This window comes from Parambassis ranga, chromosome 3 (assembly GCF_900634625.1).
Source record: "Parambassis ranga chromosome 3, fParRan2.1, whole genome shotgun sequence".
Lineage (NCBI taxonomy): Eukaryota > Metazoa > Chordata > Actinopteri > Ambassidae > Parambassis > Parambassis ranga.
Genome location: NC_041024.1, coordinates 15,224,944 through 15,246,928, shown reverse-complemented (window position 1 = coordinate 15,246,928; position 21,985 = coordinate 15,224,944). Strand labels below are relative to the sequence as shown.

The window sequence follows — 21,985 nt, the reverse complement described above, 5'->3', positions numbered from 1 at the left end:
TGCCCTTTGAATTGAGTGCAAACTTATATGCAAAAGTAAGACAAAAATGTGATGCAAAATTTTAAAATGCAACACAAATATCTTAATATTTGGAGTTTGATGCATACTTCTATTATTATTTAGGCCACAGATTTTGTGTGTCCAGCATGCCCAAACTTGAACAGCAGAGAGCAGTGTTGCATTATAGATTTGACTACTCGCATGACATACACAGTATTCAAAGTGGCTCATTCCAAATGTGGATACAATAATACACCTATTCATTTTTACCCTTATAGTAAAAGAATCAGTGTGTTTCTGACAAAACAGCTAAGCATATTCTCCCTCCCTCCACCTTGAATAGCCATGTGCCAAACTGACTGTGGAGTGTGGTTTGCAGACCCTGTCACTCTCTCCTTTGTCCCAATGAACTTCAGATGAGACCATAGAGGGTCCAAACTGCTCTCAAGATGAAGATGCTGGTTTCTGATGACAACATACCCCAACAGTCAGATCTAGATCAGGATATTCATTTCATTTCAGCCCCCCCGCAAGCTATCGTTGGAGGTTTTCTTATCTGCTCTGGTGTGACTCCACCCCATTGGAGCAGGCTGTAGAGAAAGGGTGGTGGAGTTTGAGGACTAGGGATAGAACAATGTGTAAAATGGATGTAATATGATATGGTCAAGGAGGGGAGGCAAGGTGAAGGGAACAGACAACACATCATAATCCAGGCCAGGAGCTCTCACAGGTCAGAGTCTAGTTTGTGGATATTTGTTTAAGTTGTTTGTTTGCACAAGCAATGTCTGGGCTCCAAGTTTAATGCTTGATCACTCTCGTTACTTGTGGGACGGACAAAATGGACACCTTCCCACACAGCTATTCTTCCCTTCACCCTGATGGGGGAGATATGGACTGATAAACACCCAGAGCTCCATTCTCTTGTGGTAAAAAAAGTAGTAAAGTAGTTTTAATTCGGTCTTCACATAATGGGAATAGTCTTCTAACACTGCCTCCCTATCTCACCATCTTTTTGTTTCTTTACTCAGCATGCAGTCTTGTTGTTGTTGTAGAATCCAGGCTCAAGCTCCCCTGCTCCCTCAGTGGTGAATCTCAGCCGCTGCAACTAAAGACATCCTGTTTGTCTCCAGTGAAACTGCATTAATATTCACAGGTGCAGTTTTGTGTGGTTTCCTTATGTAACACCAAGAAATAGATAGATGACCTCACAAACATACTGTACAACTCCTCCAGTAAGGATCACACAAACTTTACTTTTAGAGTGCATGACACATGCGTTTTTTCTGGATGTGCTTGTTTTGCCAATTTTCAAAGTTCAGTTTATTCATGTACTGTAGGACACAGGGGCTCTTTTCAGCAGCCAGTCTTTGGCTGTCTGTCTGCTGAACAGCGTTGCTCTGTGCTGCAGGGACTGAAGTGTTAAGCAACCAGAGCTCGCACACATCACTGCTTACAGTTTGTCAGATTATTTCCCGCAGTCTGAAGAAAACTGGCAATAAAAGGCCAAGCTTAATGTTGAACATGATGTTTAATATTATAGTGCTACTACTGAACTATGCTGATGCCATAATATAAATAAAACATGATCATAAAGCGATTACAAAATCTTCACACATCAGGATTACATGTCCAGTATACATCTGCCATGATTACAAAAACAATATCTAATTTCAGAGAAGACTCTTAGGCTGATCCAGCAAAGTGTCCTCCAGTCAAGTGCTGTTTCAGTCCTACATGTTACATGTTTTTGTTAGAAGTCATACTGGGAAACAAACATGGTTATTTTGGTGATGTACCTCCCAAGCTGGACACGTTTCTCTAGCTCACTCATTTCCACTTCTGCCTCCAGAGTGGCAGGGCCCTGCACAGGACTCACCAGCATCAACTGGCCTGTCAGGCGGTCTGAACGCTGGACTGTAAAATGGCGGCGAGCTTGCCTTCCACCCAGCAGAGAGAAACGAAGCGTGTCGCCCATCGGACGAAGTGCTGAGACCCTGAACATGACACGAGGGGCCGACAGGTTGGACACAACGGCCAGGTAATGGTAAGAGAAGGAATTTGGTGCCTGAGAGCATGCCTTGTTGTCCACAGGGCAGGGGTTACGCTCACAACGCCTGAAAAACAAGGAGCGAGGCAGAGTTAAACTCATTACTTAGTCATTACTCTTATTTGTAGACGTTTATGGAAAATAACGCTTCTTACATGGGTGAAGTTTTGACATATGTAGCATGAGGGATTTTGGGGCAGTCCACATGAACACACTGGAAACCACCATATGTATTAACACACATGTGGTCCTTTGTGCAGTTGTTTTGCCTGGTAGCACACTCATCAATATCTGCGAAGTGTAAAAACAATTGCATGGGTATCATTCAGTCTGTATAGAAATTCAAATTCAATTCTTCAGTCACTGAAAAATATAATTACAAATATAATCCACAATGTTCTGTATCATCTTCCAGAAACAATTTTGTGGGATACTTTGGGGAGTGATGAAAAACAAATCTAAATAAATGTGATATTAAAACACTGTGTTTACCTTTACAGCTGCGCCCATCACGAGTCACATTGTATCCAGCAGGACAGGAACAGCGATAGCCTCCAGGGGTGTTAACACAAGTATGTAAACACAATCTCCCAGCCTGTCCATTATGGAACAGCTCACATTCATCTATGTCTGCAATGCAAAAAAATGACACTCACTGTGAACAATCCCATAGGGAATCATTACAATAGTTCATTCAGTATCAATGTACCAGTGCAGGTGTAGCTGTCTCTGCCGGAGATGGTGTATCCGGGCTCACAGGTGCAGTGGGTGGTCCCCTGCACTATACTGCAACGTGATGGACGAACGAAGGGCCCAGTGGTGGCAGCTGGTAAGGTTGCAGCAGCAGCAGCAGCAGCCGTAGCAGGAGAGGTGGCGGCAGAGGTGTTTGTCATGGTGACAAAAACTGAAGTCAGAAGAAAAGAGAGGGGATGCAAACGGTGTTGTGATATATGTAGTGTCCCAGAGGGCCACAGCATCCCTGGTCATCCCTGATCACAGGTACTAGTGTATATCGCCTAATACATTTTCTTTTTCCTGCAAGAACCAGACATAAATCAGCTGCAGGTGTTTCAAACAAGTAACAAAAACAAATGTAACTGATATATTTTGGATATTTTAAATAAAAATCTTGGTTTTACTTTACAAATATACTTGGTCTTAATACAGTTGTGTTGAAAAATTGTATGTAAGTGTAGAAAACAGAGCTAAAAAACAAAACTGGCCTCCAGAGATTAACCATCCACATCAGGGAGCAGACCGCTGCCACTGGCTGGAATTCAATAAAGCCCACTCTGCGGTATGTAGCACTTGTGTTGGCAAGCCAAAACCACTGGCCAAAGTAATCTCCTTCTGCAGACTGGATTTGGATGATTGCCTAAGAAAAATTTGTGTTGTCTCAAGTATTTGTTTGTTCTAACTGTAGATCCTGCAGTTTAAAATGTTTGGCATGACCCAAGGCCAACATGTTTTACTTACTGCTGTAAGTTGGTGAAACTACATCTCCACTATGTGTATGTGTGTGGTTGTAGTATGGTGTATTATGCTTACATGTTGGCACGGGGCTTTGGCAGGTAGCTCCAGCCCAGCCTTTGGCACAGACACAAGAAAACTGGTTCACCTCATCCACACATGTCCCACCATTCAGGCAGGGAGAGGAAGCACACTCATTGATGTCTGCAGGAAAGAGACAGAAAGGCTTAACTCTGGAGACACATTTGAACCCTGTCAAAAACGTAAGGATGTTTGAAACTGAATACCTTTGATACATGGACCTCACAGAACATGACATCATGACACATGGATGTATCAGAGAAATACGAGGCAAAAATGGGGTGAATGAGTTAATGCTAGGTGCTGCCAAAACGTACACAACAGCCTTTGAGCTGTTATCTCAAAGTCTGCAAGCTTTCAGAGGACATAGAGGTTGGAATATCGCATGTCGCCACAGTCAAAAAGCTCTCTAGACAGCGACCAAAGTACATAAAAAAAGAAACATGATCACTGGTCACATATGAAATATATCTCCGCACAGAAAAAGGTTGGTGACATGCATGATGCACACAAAGAGGAATGATTAGAAAAAGAAGGAGACGGCAAGGTCACAAAGAGAATGATGACAGGGTTGTAAAAGTGATGGGAGGCTTAGATAACAGATGATAAAGAAGAGGGAAAAAAGTGACAGTCACAGTAAAGCCAGGCAGGGGAAGACTGGGCTCTCACCTCTGCAGAGCGGCTGTTGGCCGCTCCAAGTCAGAGTCTCCTGACAAACTCTGCTCTCTGATCCCACAAGTTCATAACCAGGGTCACACAGAAAGTGCACCTCATGGCTAATGCTGTGCGACTTGCCAAGTTTCCTTCCATTAGTAAGCGGGTCCAGTTTTGGGCAGGTACCTACAGTAGAAACGTACAATTGTGAGTAATAACATAAAAACATTAAAAACACACTTTCTAATAGGCTTCCTTACTGTTGACAGCTTTCGCGCTCTGCTTCCCCGCACTGTTTTGCAGCAAGTTTATTTTCTTCTTTAAGTTGCGTAGACTCTGCAAGTAGGAGGCTTCATGGGCTGACAGCAGCTTCTGGATCTGCTTCAGAGATCCTTGTATTTCCTGCTTAGTAGGGCAGTCCTGGAGCAAAGCAGAGTGCTGGAGTTATTCAAAACTCATCTTATAATTTATTTTATTTACATTTCTTACGTTACATGTACCGCGGTTTTTGATATTTCTTAATGGTGTTCTCTGCACTTAATTCTTGGACTTTGAAAACTACAGGACACTCCTCATTATTTGTCTAAAAATGTTGCAGTCTGCTGAATTTATGTAAAAAGCCATTTCTCAGACAAGTTAAAAATAAATATTAAAAAATACAGTGAGTCTGGAAAGATTACAAGCCAGTGATGATGCTGATGAATTGGCAGAAGAACTAACTTTCCATCCATTCAAACATTTTTACTAATAAATGAAAAACAGAAAGCCTTCACACATAACTCTATCACATCACATACAGTATGTCAATTATTATTTCTCTCTTAATAGTTGTACTTCCTGGGATTAGGAAACCAAAGCATAGCCAGATAAAAGTGAGCCTTGAGGTGTTCCTGGGAGTAAATGCTGCATTTTTCATGCAGGTTCCTCCCTTGCTGTAGCTCCTGCTACTCATTCACAAACACCAGCAGTCTGTGTAGTTGTGATGTGGGTTTAGGTGTGACCTTGCAGATGAAAGTTTGAAATCTTCACTACATTAAGTTATGTAAGTAACAGAAGTCAGTTGAGGAAAGGGGATGAAGGGATTATTTTTGGATGGTTATTTGCTGAGTACGGGGTCAGTCAGTCGGTTGTGAAGCCTGATTGGCTGTAAAGTTGAGGGTGTGTCAAAGACTTGTTTTCTGCTTATGCCCTTTCCACTATTCCGCTTATTCATTCAACAGCATCATTCTCCACCTGCCCAGTGCTCCCATGCATGTTTTCAGACAACCAATTAGTGTTTTCATCCAGCAGGAGTTATGTAAGAAGAGTCAATATTTGTTGAAAACACCTTTCTTATTCAGAGCAGACTGGCGGTTTGGAAAGACTTCAGTCAGTTGAGGCGGGGTGGGGGTGGCTGTGTTTATAGTGTAGATGTGAAAGGCCTCTTTCTGCCTGTGCTAAGGGGACATTAAGCATGTTAACTGGGTGATGTTAGCACAGAGTGTAGGAGGCATTACAGCACAGTTCAACCTATCTTGCCAAAATTAGACTATTAAAAAACAAACTCGCTCTTCCAAACTCATAATCGTGCTGGCCATCCCTCAGCAGGACACAAATACACACAGACATGCATGCAAAGGGCTGAAGAGAGTCATTCATACACAGACGCAGCTTGTTGGAAATGTTTAGCAGGTCTGCAGTGAAGCTGGGCATGAATATAGTTAGTGGATTCAGTCATTGGAGCCTGTGAGGTGATGCTGCTGAAGTTTGTGTGAAAAGTAAAGTTGAGTCAAGATTCTCTTTGCCGAAAATGTACTCTGTGATGCCAAATAAAGACTTTCACAGTAGGACCTGAGGAGGAGATTTGAGCATTATACCTCACATGATAATTAACTACAGAATATTGTTATGAATTACTTTCATAACAATATTAACATAACCTTTACATTTGGAATAATATATTCCTCCTGCTCAGACTCTCATTTATTTGCTCATCAGCTGACATCATGGTGCTGCATACTTACTTACCTGTCCAAAAGCAGGATGGAGCAAACAGAAACACAGCAAAGTGATGACGAACCCAGCTGACGCAAACATGTTTCCAACGAATACCAATCCGATGCAGTCGATAATCAGCCTTCAGCCTTCAGATGTGTTAGAAGCAGCGAGCCGTGTGAACTTTGAGCGGGCAGCTCTCAGAGTGTGCAGGGACTCCAGGGTAGAGAAAGACCACAGTTGGCAGTGGAAAAGCGGCCACAGCTAAACAGTGAGGAATGCTAGGGTTTACTCCTCAAGAGCCAATCAGCAAAAGAGACTTGAAGAAAAATGTGACCACATTATGATCCTGTTACTTGCACTTTCTCTCTGGTCAAAGCAACCTTCTGATGGAGAGGGTCTGCAGAGAAGTTGTGCCCTCTGCAGGAATGTGTGCATATGCACATTCCTGTACTGTACATTGGTTTGGACATATAACCCTACCAGACCTGGCTGTTATCATATGTTCTGAGGGGGAGGTGAAAAGATACTACAAATAAAACTGTCTAATTATATAAGAGAAATGTTCCTATGTGCAATAAATTTTGTCCTCAGCAGCCAACACACACACACACACACACACACAGTCAGCAGTTTAATTGTGTATTTAGAAGACTTTCAGAGGTAGTTGCTGGATTTACCTGAGAAGTCATCTAAGTGGGTGTCCATCACAGACAAAGGCCAGAACAGACTGTGTCATTTGACTCGGCGGGTTCCCTTACTGATGCAGCAAAATCAAAGGGATGAGAAATAAGTGGACAGTGTGACTTTCCCAGTAAAACACAGTCGGCTCACAGAGATGGTTCTATTGTGTTGCACAATCGCAGACGCTGATTCACCCCACATTGTGCAGCTCATGATTCACGCTTCCTGCACTGGGTCCATAGAAAAAACATTGTCCAACCAGGCACACTGGCAGCTCCATCCTGCACCAAAGACCAATCTGGTGTCATTTTCACCGCCTCACACTCTGATGTGCACCTATGTCTGTCTAATCTACCATGAGTCAACCAAAAGACAGAAAGCACAAAACCAACTTCCTGTCAACAACAATGGAGAACACTCATGTTGATCATCAGAGCAGCTAGGTGCTCCCTTTGCCATTTAGAGAGGAGGTGTTGTATTAAACTAAGTGAGCACAAAACAGATTTCTATTTTAGGTGTTTCACATGTATTTGTAAACTATTAATGATTTGTATATTTCTGCACACATTACACTCTAATGTGGACAGATAGCATGAGACTGTTTAAACTGCACTTCATGTCTGCATTTTAAATAGCAGTAATTAAAAAAAGGGGGGGGGGCAAGAACCTTTATAATGCCATTATTATTATTATTATTATTATTATTATTATTATTATTATTATTATTATTATTATTATTGTAGGACCTGCAGTATTTTACTTGCACCGATGTCTCAGAACAGATTGCTGATGTATATTCTACAGCAGGAGCTGCGACGTGTGCGCTGCTGGGAGAGCAATTAAGGAGAGAGGAGGGAGGAGAGGAGCAGGGAGGCAGGATGACTGAGAGCAAGTGGCCACTGTTGCTGGAGACGCTTCAGGAGTTCACAATGTGGTCTGTAACACCTCCCCGGAGTTTGGATCTTGTCGTTTGTTTTCTGCTGCCTTTCACCACGGCGAGCCGGATTATTTTCGCAGAGACACCGGACCTCCAGATCACCCCCAGCGTCGGTAAAGCACGCAAACACACACAAGTTGTGCAAAAGTCAGGTGGTCAGGACAGGAGGGACACAACCGGTCGAGACTAAATTTTTGTGTTTTGTTTTTTCAAATTCATTCATTGTTTATAAGTTTGAACCTGATCTGACGGCAGAACCTTTCCCTGTAGTAATGTGCGTGGGGTAACACAAAGTCAGGTCCCTTCCTGTCTGTGCTACTGAAGAGTGGCACCTAATGTTGATTTGAAAAATCATAGAGTGAGCTTTATGATAACATGTCTTCAGATGTAACTTAAGAATGAGTTTCCTAAAGACCAAAATAATATAAATTATTTAAAGATGCCAGGCCTAGATTAATGCAACAAACGCTTCAGTCCCCATTGAGAAGAGAGCAAAGAGCTTCATTGCTAACTTAACTTGTTTAACATGCAGTTTGTTCAGCACTTCTATGAAGTCCTTTATCATCATTTGTTCTTTGTTGTTGTGCTATATTGCATTGCAGTTTAAAGTTTTGTATCCTGATTAGGATTTGTGTGTTTTACATTTGTGTGAGACTGTAAATCCATGGTCCAACACACACACACACACACACACACACACACACACACACACACACACACACTGTGACATACACTCAAACATCCTGCCAGTACATTGTCATTCCATTGGGGGCTGTATAGTAGCCTAGTAATGAGTGAGTGTGTGTGTGTGTGTGTTTTCTTTCAGGGCTCGATGTGAAGCAGCGTTCACAGATTGTTGCCCAGCACAATAGACTGCGCAGCCAGGTCAAACCCATGGCAGCGAACATGCAAAAAATGGTTTGTGGCACCTATTGTCTGTTTCTTCTGTCTGCATTTGAATGGTGCGTTTGCCATCATTGAAACGTGACATCATCCTTTTGTTAACAAACATCAGGAGGTGGGTGCACAGTATTGTCCGGAGTCTGGAGCTGAGACTCACAAAGACGTCAGATATGCATCTCAACTTTTCATTATCTGGTTATTTGCTATCACTTCACTCCTCAAAGTGAAATGTTTTCGGCCACCAGTTTCAACCTTAAATGAATATACTTTTGGAAAGCTTACAGAGAAAGTCCCAGAGAAGCAGCAGTGAAGATGAGGAGAGTGTTGCTGTAAATGTGAGCCAACAGCTTAGAAATGGGATGTAGCCAAAACAGTGAGACTGACACTGACAGCGCTTCACAGGAAAGGCAGTTCTGAGAACAGGCCACAGTTGTTTTACAGATAATTATACCCCCTTTTTCAAAAGTGAAGTCACCAAATCTTGCAGTGCTGATAGTCTCAGCAGTGTGAAAGAGTGCTGCACTGCTGTATGACAGTTCAGATGAAGCCGTTACATCTGTTGTGTCACACAATAAAATGACACCAGGATCTTTCAAACAGCACATGATCAATAAGTTTACAATTAAAATCCCCATAAAGGGGACAATAATAAAAACAGTCGCCATGTAAGGATGGTGCTGAACATCCCGCCATCCTTGATGTAAAAAAAGTCAAGCATTTTAAATAGCAGAGCTAAATTGTCTCTGTTATCTAATTCCATCTATTGCTTTGCCATACAGTACTTATCTGCACACCTGTCTTGCCTGCATGTGATTGTGACCACAAGGTAATGATGGATTATAAAACTCACAATGCACGAGGAAGCCTTTGGGTCTGGTGTGAGATTTGTGCCAGGGCACACTGTCACTTTGTCATAGATTACATCCTCAAAGCCAGACTGAGACCCTTTTCTTCGACTGCTCTTCAGCCTCAGAGAACTGCTCTCAACTGATAAGGCAGTAATGAGAAAAAGAGGATGTGGATAATCATTCTGCATTCTCCACTGTAGTATTACAGGTAATTTCCCAGTGAAAACCCTCAGAGGAAGCTTTTCTGAGCTGAAGAGGCATATTAAACAGCTTTACTGATAAACGTTAAAAGGCTCAAGGCTTTAGCTGTTTTTTTTTTTCTCTGTCTCCGTGCACACAGGAATGAACCGGTAAGCATTGTGGTAAGATTGTGTTGAAGTGATTATTATACAGCCCTTTAGGTTCTGCTTTCATGATGAGATAAAACACCAATATTTCAGGAAAGACTGATGCTCCTCCTTTTCTCACCCAGTGCCCTCTCAGCAGGTTTTCTTTGAGCTCATTCAGCTAAGACGTATTATGAGGTCATGCCATCGCTCGCAGAGACAGAAATTAAAGTTCAGTTTTCACTTTTGATATGTAAATCATGACCTCTGTTTGGCAGATGTTATCCTGCCAGTCTCTCTCAGAACTTCCCAGAGATCCAACACCCCATTTTATCTTCAGGGAGAGGGAGAGAGAGATGTTCGCCAGAAATTCAAAGGGAAATATGCTGCTTTACTATCTTAACTTATACCACAAGCATTAATATTGTGGTCTTTATTGAGACAGTTGATACAAATAGACATGTTTTAAAATGACATATCTCAGATGAAATGTTGCCTTCTGACCTGAAAATCTTTAAAAGACTTTGGTAGTCAACATCAGAGAACAGAGTGACAAGTTAACGGGGCCTGGACCTTTTTAACAACACACACCAGTGTTTTACTGTGTCGTAAAGTCCTGTCAGTGGCTGGATAGATAGTAGGTTATTTGGAGTTTACTTTTTATTTATGTATATATATATATATATATATATATATACCTTATCTTCTCATCCATCCATTCTCCTAACCTGCAGGTTAGGAGGGTCGTGGGGTTCTATTGCAGGATTAACAGAGAGGCACACACAGAGACAAACAACCATTCACACTCACACTTATGGCAACTTTGAATCTCAGTTAACCTAACATGCACATCTTTGAAATGTGGGTGGACACCCAGATAAAACCATCTCAGGAGAGGAAAGCTTGCTGAAACCCTCTTGCTGTGAGGGGACGGTGCTAGAACCAGCCAAGGAGACAAGACATGTAGATGTAACTTTCCACGTGTTGCTGTCTTTTCCAGTGATGAAGCAGTTTGTGTGAAAACCTGCTGTTTGTTGGAATCAGCAGCTTAGCCAAACCTTGTGCCACCACAGACCAAGTTAGACCTGCACAGCACACAATGAGTGTCAGTCTGTGTTTGTTGGCCCTGTCATGGACTGGCAACTCGCCCAAGGTGTCTCCCTGCCTCTTACTTGCTGCATGCTGGGTTTGTTTTAAGCCCCTGAGAAGGATTATGCCTCTTAGGAAAATCAGTCCTAAAATAATGGGAATGACCCTGGTGCCAAAGAGATTTTTCATCTGACATATCTGCTTGAAAACCATTTGTGGTCAGATCTGACAGCTGGAGCTTGTTTTAGAAAACCTAGCAATGTGTTTTTTTATGGTGGTCAAAAATCATGTCTTTATCCATAGGAGTGGAATGACAAGTTGGCCAGACTTGCAAAGGACAGAGTGGCCATGTGTGGTGCAGACCCTGCCTTTCAACACTCCTCATCTCTGACTCACATTGGCTGGAACAAACATCTTTCTCTTCATGGTGTCGCCTCATTTTCTGACATCATTGACTCTTGGTTTGAAGAGGGAAACGATTTTCTGTACTTGAGTGGGCGATGTAGAGAGAACGCCACCTGTGCACATTACACACAGGTACAGTTACAAAGCCTACAAAACAGCATCTTATATTTGCTTGATTCTTCCTTTTAAAATGCTGATGTTTTTTAAATGTTTTGTAGCTTGTCTGGGCTACTTCTAGTCATGTGGGCTGTGCCAGCCAACCTTGTCAGACAGATGGAGAGCTCTGGGAGATATTTGTCTGTGCATATTACCCTGGGTAACATTAAAACATTGATGCTTAGTTTCCAACACAACAACAGATCTTGTCAGACTGTCTGTCTGTTAGCACTCTATGGTCACATAGTGGTGTTTGTGTTGTTACAGGGGGAACTGGGAAGTGAATGGTCAGCTAGTGATGCCCTATAAGACAGGGCAGTACTGCTCTCTCTGCACCTCCTCCATGTCCGGATGTTTCAGACTGTGGGACCATGTAGGTGGACTGTGTGGTAAGACATGGCTGCATTGTCTCTTCAGTTATCTTTATTTATTTAGTTATCTAAATGATCAGCTGAACTCCAAATGTTTGTATTTGTTTGTTTGTTTTCAGAGATTCCAAAGAACCCATGCCGTATGAGCTGTGGGGAACATGGCCACCTAAACATCTCATCCTGCAAATGCAGCTGTGATCGGGGTTTCACCGGAAGCTTCTGCCAGGGTACTCAGCCAACAAGATGCCGTTATCAGTGAGCGGGTTAATATATAGGAAAAGAAGAGAAGACATAGAGTTTACAGCTCGAGTGTGTGTTTTGCAGTTCGGTGCAGTGTGCAGTGTGTTCACGGCCGTTTCAGAGAAGAGGAGTGCTCTTGTTTGTGTGATGTTGGGTACAGTGGAGCTGACTGTGCAGGTAAGTGTGGTGTGCCTTAGAGTTTTCAACTGCAGTTGTGTAGATCATTAAGGTATAATCTGTCTTTATCAGATTTGAATCAACATGTATGATGAGCATCCTTATTCATTGTGCTCTGGCTGCTTGTCCCAACAGAGAAGGTGCCGTTTCCGTTTCACAGCTGTGATGTGATGATAGATGGACATTGCTTTATGGTGTCGTCAGAGGCTGACACCTACTATGGAGCTAAAAGCCACTGTCAGGTGAGTGATATTTATCTACGTCTAACATCCTCATACAAGGATTATCTCAGCTCTGAACAGTTGTGTGTTTAAACCAACAGACACTAGGAGGCATCTTAGCTCAAATCCACAGTCAGAAGGTCCAGGACATCCTGGCATTTTATCTTAGTGCGCTGGAGACAAGCAATGAAGTCACCAACACTGACTTCGAAACACGGAACTTCTGGATAGGTACTGTCTTTCAGGTTGAACATCCAAACAACACTGGACAGCATGAGCAAGCTAGGTTATAAGATGGGGAATGGAGAAACACCAATGTCTTTGTTCTGCAGGTTTGACTTATAAGCCCCCGAAAGACTCATTTCGCTGGGACACAGGAGAGATCCCTACATTCAGCAGCTTTGCCTTTGGGCAGCCTGACAACCAAGGGTATGAGACACATTTAGTAACATACATGAGCTCCTGCAGATGATGCCATGAACAGAGAGTGCAATGGACCTAAACAAACCTGAAAAAATAAATAAATCATTTTTCTTTGTGTACATCATGAATTTTTTATTTAGATGTGCAAACATGAAAGTTTTAAAATAAGAAGCTTTTGCAAAAGAAATACACGGTAAGAAATTAACGCAACACCAAAAAACAGAATAAACCAGTAGTTTTATTTTCAATAAAAGTCTTTGCTGTAGAATAAGTCACATTTGTATTGGTGTTTTGACTTGCAGTCTTCACTTTGAGCACTAGAGGTCTCTATTTCTCTGTCTCCCACTGATTCTGTCTATTAAATTCTAACATCATCTTTAAAAGGTTCGTTAGCTTTGACTTAAAAGTTGTCTGCTGATCCGATGTGTGCTTGTGAACAAAGACACATTTCAGAGATAACCTGCTTGTCCTCAGAGCTCTTCTTTTTCTCTGTCCAGTTTTGGAAACTGTGTGGAGCTGCAGGCATTAAGTGCGTTCAACTGGAATGACCAGCGCTGTAAAACAAGGAACCGATACATATGCCAGCACAGTGAGTGTCCTGTAATGAGTACGTTGATTAAGGTGTGTATGGTGTGTATTTTCTGCTCAGAGAAATTAGTGCTAACCATAATCTGACATCAATAATACTGGACTAAGAAGAGCAGGGATTTTTGGCATTTTCTGTCCACTGATATGAGCACAATAGAAGTAGCCAAACCTTGATATAACACTTCCCTATGAAAACATATATACACATTTGAATGTTTTTCTCTGAAGCGAGCATCCTCTATTCCCCAAGACTTAGTATTCTACTGTCCATCCAACACCAGCTGCTTTGAAGCAGAAAACCACCAGGCTCTGGGCTTCACGGTGAAACACATCTCCTTCCAAATTCCCCATGGCTGTTGTGCTAAACAGGATTCAGTGCACCAACTCACTAAATAGAGCTTTATATTTTGGATTTGCTTGGGTAACAGAATGTCTGTTTTTTCCCTATTTGCTCATGTAAGCTTGACTTCTCTTCAGCACTTATTATCGTTGTTGTTCCCTCCTTTGTCACTAGTAATCACTAAAGGGTGAAGTGTAAAATGTTAATCCAGTGTGTTACTACTGACGGTGTGAAAACAGCACCCCACGTGAGTCAGTCTACACATTTAAATTCGCCTCCCTGTCCAAATCAATGGCACTCAGTGCCTGCCATCACAACACGCTGAGCAATCAATATACATCAGCTCCACAAAGGGCCACTGTGTTTAGGCACACACATACCACTTACATTGATCGCAAGGATGAGATGAGGTGGTTGATGTTTAGTTTTGTCCACTTGAGTGTGTCTTTGTAAGCATCTGGTGTGTAATCTGGTATTGATCACACAGCTAAATAACAGGTCTGCTCTGGATGAGGTCAGCGTTGTTAAGACATCATTTGTGCAACCTGCCGTTGGAAGACCGACTCATTTGGTATCTGGGCTGACAGTCCTTGGTCATTTTTTGTTTTTGTTTTTTTCATCCGTAGTAGAAGAAATGCTGCTTCACCCAGTCATTGTACTGAACTATCATATTACCAGCCAGTGGCTCAGTCACAGTTTTGTTAGCTCTGCCTGATTATTTCCCTGTTTGCAGTTTGTATAAAACATAGTAGCTCATGATCAAAGGAGTGCTTCAGGGTTAGATAATAGCAACTGCTACAAATTACAGGCATCATTAACAAAGCTTTTTTCTGCTCAATCAATACTTTTCTCACCTTTCCTTCAAAATAAAAGCACCAGAGTGAAGTGCATAAATACAGCTGATTATGGGTGCAAAGAGGTCTGCAGCCCAGCAGAGCAATTTCCAGCTGTCATTACTATGCTGTGTTAATTGGTAATAAAATGATAAGAGAATAGCATACAGCCTGAGGCCAACACTATGTTTCTGCAGAGTACTGTCTGTGTGTGTGTTTGTGTGTGTGTTTCCATTGTAAAAATCCATTAGATCCCACTAGTACTTTCCCAGTTATCTATGAAATATTGCATCATCTATGACCTAAACGCGGTCATTAGAGCTCAACATGACAAATATCCCACATGTATGATGCATATTTTATGTGTTTTTCACAGCTGCAGAGCATATTGCCAAATGGGACGGCGCCAGGTGACCTGGATTTCTCAAAGGAAGGAAATAGCTGGAGAGTTTTACAGGTTCCTTGTATTTTGTCAACCACTGTACATGGATCGAAGCAGTTTAGCCAACTGTATATGTTGTACATGTTTTATCGTTTAATGTAAATGTTTCATTAAATGTTTATTAGCTACTCAGCTGTTTATTCTTTGCCGGCAGCATCCTGGAAAAGCTGGACATTCACTGCCATGTAGGCCTGTTTTAAATCTTCTCCACCCTCCACCTCATGAGCCTTGGAAATCAATTTGGTTTCACTTCTGTTAATATTACGTTCCTAATGCAGGAATCTGGAGCTTCTTACAATTATGGTGCTGGGCTGCTAGTAGCAAGAGGACAAATAACAGCATTAAACACATAAGGTTGATAATAATTAAGCTCAGTCAGAGCTTCATATCCTAATGGAGCATACATATATTATAAGAAGTAATAACCCCTAACTGAGCTTTGAGTCCTCATCATGGACAGTAACATGTAACACAGTTGTTGTTGCCAGTTGCCAGTTTCTCCATATTTACCTCTATAGCACCACGGTGAGGTTTGCATTTGGGGGTTTTATCTATATTCGGGGGTATTTATCTCAACCAGACTTTGCTGTCTTTAATTTTCTTTATTTTCTTCTCTATCTTCTCTCACACTGCCATAAGGCCATAAGGACACAGGTCTGAAGGAAACATTAGAACATCCATTCAACATTCCATCAACCTCATCTATACTTCACGTTTTGTGATAACTGACAAAGAGATGGGCCCTACTCTTATTCTTGTGATTTGTACCTGTGTAATTTTAATAAACTGTGAACGCAGAATGAGCTCTAATAATGGTCTGCACCAGAGAGAGAGTGAGTCGAGCAATCCATTTGGTATGTGCAGCCTAATTTCTGCTTCTGATGCCGTAACATTGTGTAAATAACATTTGATTATAGTCAGTGATTTGTCCACTTTGGTGCTGCTCTTTTTCAGATACTGTAGATCACTCACAGGTGAATCCCCAAAATGACATCTTCTGACGAGGTTGAGCTCAAATCTTGCCGTGTCACTGCAGAACAGGCTTCACTGGACACCAGTGCATGCCGCACCTCTGATTAGGAAAGGCCAGCATGCCCTGAGGTGGCATTATGCTAGCTGTGTCTTTCTGAACAAGACAAGCAAAGGGAGCATAATAAAGGGGTCTTTTTAGTGGCATTATAGCACAATCTCTGTGTTGCCAGGTTAATTGTTCTTCAGCTTATGTCCTACTTCATGCAGTAACACTGCACAACAGGAATGCTGCTTCAAACAAACACAGCTGTCAGTTTAACAAGGACATTTGTGTATTAGAGTAACCCCGTGAGGTTGAACAACCATCCAGCACACCATTAAGTGAGAGGTGCTGTCTAATAAACTTTTTTGCTGATGTGTCAGTTCAGGCCTTTTTTCAAACAGAGAGTGAGTCCTGATGTGTATGTGTCTGTCTGGGAGTATGAATATTTGCCTCATACCCGCAGCCTCCTGCTGGTCTCATGGTGCCCCCTGATAAGCTGGTGCTGCAGAGGGTTTCAGAATGGTGCTAGTGGCAGTGGAATTAGCTTCCATTGTCATGATAATGACAGTGATACTCTTGCCCCTTCCAACTCAGACCAGCCATTGTATGGAAACAGGAATGCAATTTCTCCTGCAGCAGCAACCGACAATCCTCTATGAGAGTGAAAGGTCCCTAAATGACTCTCCTTTCAGGCGAGGCTGAGGGGCCAACAGCCAATTAAAGGGGGAGCAGCAGAACAGTGCCATCCCTAAGACCTAAGGCTGTCTCTAAACACACATTAGGCAAGACACACTCACATACACACATTAGTTACTGTATTTTCATTCTGACAAAGAACATCTAATCCCTTAAACTTTTTTTACAGACCTCATTTTTTACGGGGCATAGGCAGTTTGCACTAAATAACTCGGGAGGTTTATTCAGCACAATGTGTACACAGACTCGGGAACATGGGTTACTGATTTGAAAATGCCTTAATATTGGAGTTTCTGAGCAAAGTGAAAACACTTTCCAGCAGCATCCATCATGGTTAAATTCTTTGGTGGCATTTATGGTATCAGAAAGTCTCCTCTGGGCATTTATAAGGCACAGGAGGCACAGAGTCAGGATGGACGGTGTTCCACAGTGTTCTCTTTGCTGAGCTGTGAGTAAAATCGATGTGTGCTGCTGTGGGGCTCTGTGAGACTCGTATTAGACTATATGAATTTGTTTACTAATAATTACCCATTGCAGCACTGACAAATACTCAGAGAGTCTCCTCAAACACAAATGCAGCCTTTGAATATGGCAATTATTCTGCAACCTCCTCCTAAGCATTTCTTCTGTTTATCTCATCTGCTACTTCATAAAGATTTTTTTTCAAATAGAAATTATCAACCGTTTACAAGCTTAGGTTTTCCATTTAAAGACACTGCAGCAGTGCCTCAATGAGCAGATAAAGCATAGCAGAAAACATCTTATAGCCACAATGACCACTGGCAAAAATATGCACATTAGCTCTCTTTAAGTATACCGTCTATATTTTGGTCTGTTGTTAAACCCCAAACTACTAAGGGATAGCATGAATGTGTACTATTATTTTGAAAACACACTGTCAAGCTTGTTGGTTGTTGCTGAGCCCTAAAAAATATTAAACTATATTTCTGCCCCTTTCCAAAAGATGTACGCACCCAGTCCAATCTGACTGAACACACTGGTGGCACATGACACAAGCTCACATGACTGTAGATATAATATCAACAGTGATTGCACCATATCTGGAACATTATGTATTTTGTGCAGCTTTCTGTGTTATTGTTAAGCACAATGGTAAGGGGGTCAATATGGCACAAATGAAACCCGTCAGTAAGTATTTTTTTTACCCTGTTGGTGGAACCCCACACACTTAAATGGGCACATTATTGATGTAGTGGATTCCTTTCAAAGAAAGAATACCTGCAGCCTCATTCTGATCTGTCATTCAGTGTTTGAACAACAATTCAATGTCCATCAGTAATTAGGAGACTGTAGAAGCTTGAAACATGGATGAAATCACCATCTATGGCGTTACTCTGCTGCCCACTTCACAGTCTTTAACACAAACTTTGTGAAAATGCAGCAATTTGACGTTATAGTGGCAGGTGTGCTAGCACAGAGTATAATATGCATTTTAAGGTGGCAACAGACACAAGGTACAAAATATCTATCCATGATATGATATTACAAGACCGAGGCTTAGATGAAAGCCCTCATACGGCTGCAATCAGCCTCCAATTATCCCTCTTTACATCTCAATGAGGGAATCCAGCTGCACTGTGGGATCTGATGATACAGGCGGAGGAGTAACCGTGTGTGTTTATGAGGAGAAGCCGATGATACTTACAGACAGAATCACAGGGGAGATTCTAATCAACTGAGCAAATCAAGTAAGGACTCCACTAAGTACGCACATTATGTTTTCACCTGCAAGGGGCCTCTTTTTTACCACAAGTACAGCAGTCCTGGCTCTAGTATTTTTCTTATGGTGGTGGATTGAATGCTAATACCACAAATGCTTTCTCAAAGGACTTTATTATGTGGGTAAGATTGACTCAAGATCAGGAATTCAATTTAATTATTTGTCTGAGCCATTTATTTTCCCCACCAAATTCTTCAAACACTCACTAAACTATTTAAAAAGACAAAGACAATTATTGGTTTATGGAAAAAACATAAAACATACTTATCAGATATGAACACAGTTTAATTTTACATCAAACCAACAGTCTAGTCAGAGGACTGCAGTGATTATTCTGCCCATCCTCAATCACCATTAGACCATTATTTCTCTGTCCTTTATCTGCACCGTGCTCTCTCTCTCTCTCCCTCTCTGCTTGCTTTGTCTTTTTCATTTTCTCTTTTCAGTGCAGTCAGTATTGAGCGGCCCACAGCATTTGGATGCAAGATGAACTTTGATAAGAGTTAATGAGAACGCAGCATTGTGCAGGCAAAGAATGGCTCAGGCTGCACTCAAGAGCCTCGTCACCAAGAAATGGACGGTACAGAGTCGCAGCCACCCACTCCTCCAGGTTTGGAAGAGGGGTCAGAGAAAATGAACAGATGGTTGTGAAGGACAAAGAGCTGAGTTCAGAGTTATGGACTTAAAGCTCATAAATCAGTATGTTTCTTTATGCACTCTGAGCTGGTCTGATTTTGATTACATATTTCATATTTATCCATTTATCCATCCGCTGTCACGTTATCAGATGATTTTCATGGCACAACAATTCCTGATAAGAATAATAATAATATTTCAATCCAATATTGCAATATTATTTTGCAATAGGCTCTCTCTCTCCCTCCCTCTCTCTCACTTCTTTGATGCGTCTCAACAAAGGGAATAGCAAACACTGTTGAGTCCAGTGCTTTAGCAACACAGCTCAAACCTCAATGTAACATTTCAGGTTTCAGCACTAACAAACTAACAACACTTCACTTTTTTCTGCTGAAGTGTGAGCTGCAGGATGGCGGCTTGGCAGTATTAACTCCTGTGATCAGCATTTAACTGTGGTGTCTGCCATCAACATGCTAACCCTTACATCTCACTTTTGTTGCTGTTTCCCTTGGACTATGCCCCTGTATGTTTAAACTGGAAGCATCCCTACAGTACATACACACCTATTGATGTATGTAAATCACTACCTACAGTCTTGTACATTTGTCTCTTCCCTTTGTAGTTTTTCTAATCTGTCGTGTATTACAGCTGGCTGAATAAAATGAAAGAATCAGGCCAAGTATGAAGCGAGAAAATTCACAGCTTCATCTATTCATCTTGGATGTATGGCAATAAAGATCAATAGCACTTCCCTATACTGATCACTTCCATTTGTGTATCTGTGTTCTTTTTTCAAACCTATTGGTTTATATTGATTTTGTATCATACTTCTTTTAATGGCTGTTTAGCACTATAATCTCTTTTAAATTGATTGATTTGAAGGATTCATAAAATGATCTAGTTTCCTTGCATATGTTGTATTGTGGAGAATAAAATTCAGATCTCTATACATATTAAATAGGGATGCAGATAGTAGAAAAAAACAGTACAATGGAGTAGAATACAAAGTGCATGAGTAGCTGGTGTGAGAGTGATATGAGTAATGACCAGAGAGGAGTGTAAGAGGACAGTAAAATTAGAACATTAACACACAATGTGAAAAGTGGCCTGACGCTGATGAGAAGCGTCTAAGACAGAAGTGGAGAATCAGGAGGCAAACAAGTGGAACATCTTGAGAGGGCTACTGATAAATGAATGAAAAAAAGGGCTGAGAGAGGAGAGGGCTTCTCTAGGATGTCATATCTTAATTGAAAATGACAGCTTCAATTAAAAATGTAATCATTCTGTCCGTTTTCTAATTAAAAGCGAAACGACTGATAGTTTTGACTCATTAACTTCAAAGAGTGATGCAGCCTGACAGAGTGGGGAAGTGTATCATTTGCTGGAGAGAGAGAGGGGGTGAGCAGTTGAGACCTGATGCATGTAGGGTAAGGATAATCTGCTACCATGACTTTCTATCAGAGTGTGGGAGACAGTGCTCAGTCAGCATATAAGTGGTTAAATGATAATCATCAGGAGAGAGAGAGAGCGTATTCAGTCATGGAGGTAGTTAGACCCAACAAAAAAGAGACTGCTCACAGCACTGACAATTATCTTAAAAAAGAGCGGCCTCTACATCATTACTACAGACCTCTCCTTCTTAACAAGCCAAGAAGCCAAGAAGACACATTCTGCTCCAATGCCTATTAGCAGAGTCACACATCTGATGCTTCTTATAGTCCAGCCCACCTTCTGGGAGCGTCTTCACTGTCAGTGAGGATGACTGAGTTGTCAGTTGACTGGCTTGTTAAGACCAAAAAGTATAAATATCACTTTAAGATAAGGACACATAATCCAGACTGAGGTTTATTGGTTATAATCAAATTTGTGGTACTCAAGTATCTGTTTTTAAAGCTCTACCGTGACAACAATGACACGAGTTTGGACTCACTATACTAACCTCACTCTGCCTGCTGCCCACATATACCCTCTAGTCAATTTGTCTCTGATGCCATTCTGAGTATTGATGGATTTGATCCAGATAATGTTGCTTAAACATCACAATATACACCACACCCACAATTTCTATTGGCATATAAAGAACCTGACATGAACCTAAAACATTTTTCTCTGACCAGAAACTGAACTGGAAACTAAATCATAGCCAACAGTAGAGCTTATATGATTACACTGTTGCTTGCATAATGTCATGAGGTAAGAGAAAAATGAGACTTCTAAAAAGCATACAATTTCAGAGACAGAAAGAGAACATAATGACTATAATGTTCAGCAGTTATCTCTAAGAGAAAGAGCAATTATAAACAAAGAAACTGAATGCTGCTGAAACCATCATAATGTTGTATACGTTTCTCTTCAGCAGTGTTAAGCATCAATATTTGTAGTTTAGGTTTATGGACAGATGGACAGATTCATATAGCTGCAGTTAACATTGGCTCGTTTGACCAGCCTCACTGAGCTGAGCCCTGAGCTGTGCAGCTCCATAGTGTTGTTCAGGTTTTGATTAGCAGCGTACAACTCACTGCTCTTTTCCAGCTGCATCAGAAGACAGATGTGATGTAGCTTCAGGAGATGCTGCGACACATCCTCACACAATGGATTGATTTTCACCTGCTTCACCAATGGCGATGATGTTTGGTGACATGGTGATGCAATATGGACATGGGGCAAACATACATGAACCATATACAA

General features: G+C 41.6%; 2 protein-coding genes and 1 long non-coding RNA gene across 5 annotated transcripts; 2 read left to right on the top strand and 1 right to left on the bottom strand.

Moving 5' to 3' along the window:
• Positions 1 to 359: 359 nt before the first annotated feature.
• LOC114433443 (uncharacterized) lies at positions 360 to 2,906 on the top strand. Of its 3 annotated transcripts, none has more exons than XR_003670358.1 (5): positions 360 to 730; positions 1,053 to 1,153; positions 1,850 to 2,038; positions 2,548 to 2,619; positions 2,765 to 2,906. It is a non-coding gene; the product is annotated as an uncharacterized LOC114433443 (long non-coding RNA). The 3 variants fall into 3 exon arrangements; XR_003670357.1 differs by lacking the exon at positions 360 to 730 and adding an exon at positions 763 to 926 and having other exon boundaries at positions 1,029 to 1,153; XR_003670359.1 differs by lacking the exon at positions 360 to 730 and adding an exon at positions 763 to 926 and having other exon boundaries at positions 1,029 to 1,153; positions 2,760 to 2,899.
• Positions 1,361 to 6,381, bottom strand: LOC114433441 (fibulin-7). Its single transcript, XM_028402011.1, has 8 exons — positions 6,260 to 6,381; positions 4,513 to 4,672; positions 4,268 to 4,438; positions 3,596 to 3,721; positions 2,757 to 2,951; positions 2,540 to 2,677; positions 2,203 to 2,338; positions 1,361 to 2,114 (listed from the first exon to the last, which is right to left on the bottom strand). The coding sequence occupies exons 1-8, from the start codon at positions 6,326 to 6,328 to the stop codon at positions 1,751 to 1,753; spliced, it is 1,359 nt and encodes a 452-aa protein (XP_028257812.1). The 5' UTR covers positions 6,329 to 6,381; the 3' UTR covers positions 1,361 to 1,750.
• Positions 6,382 to 7,944: 1,563 nt separating this feature from the next.
• LOC114433629 (C-type lectin domain family 18 member A-like) lies at positions 7,945 to 15,181 on the top strand. Its single transcript, XM_028402273.1, has 12 exons — positions 7,945 to 7,960; positions 8,674 to 8,765; positions 11,317 to 11,550; positions 11,637 to 11,734; positions 11,842 to 11,963; positions 12,065 to 12,172; positions 12,270 to 12,362; positions 12,498 to 12,604; positions 12,685 to 12,814; positions 12,916 to 13,012; positions 13,504 to 13,595; positions 15,144 to 15,181. Exons 2-12 carry the CDS (start codon positions 8,742 to 8,744, stop codon positions 15,179 to 15,181), a joined length of 1,143 nt encoding a protein of 380 aa, XP_028258074.1. The 5' UTR covers positions 7,945 to 7,960; positions 8,674 to 8,741.
• Positions 15,182 to 21,985: the final 6,804 nt, after the last annotated feature.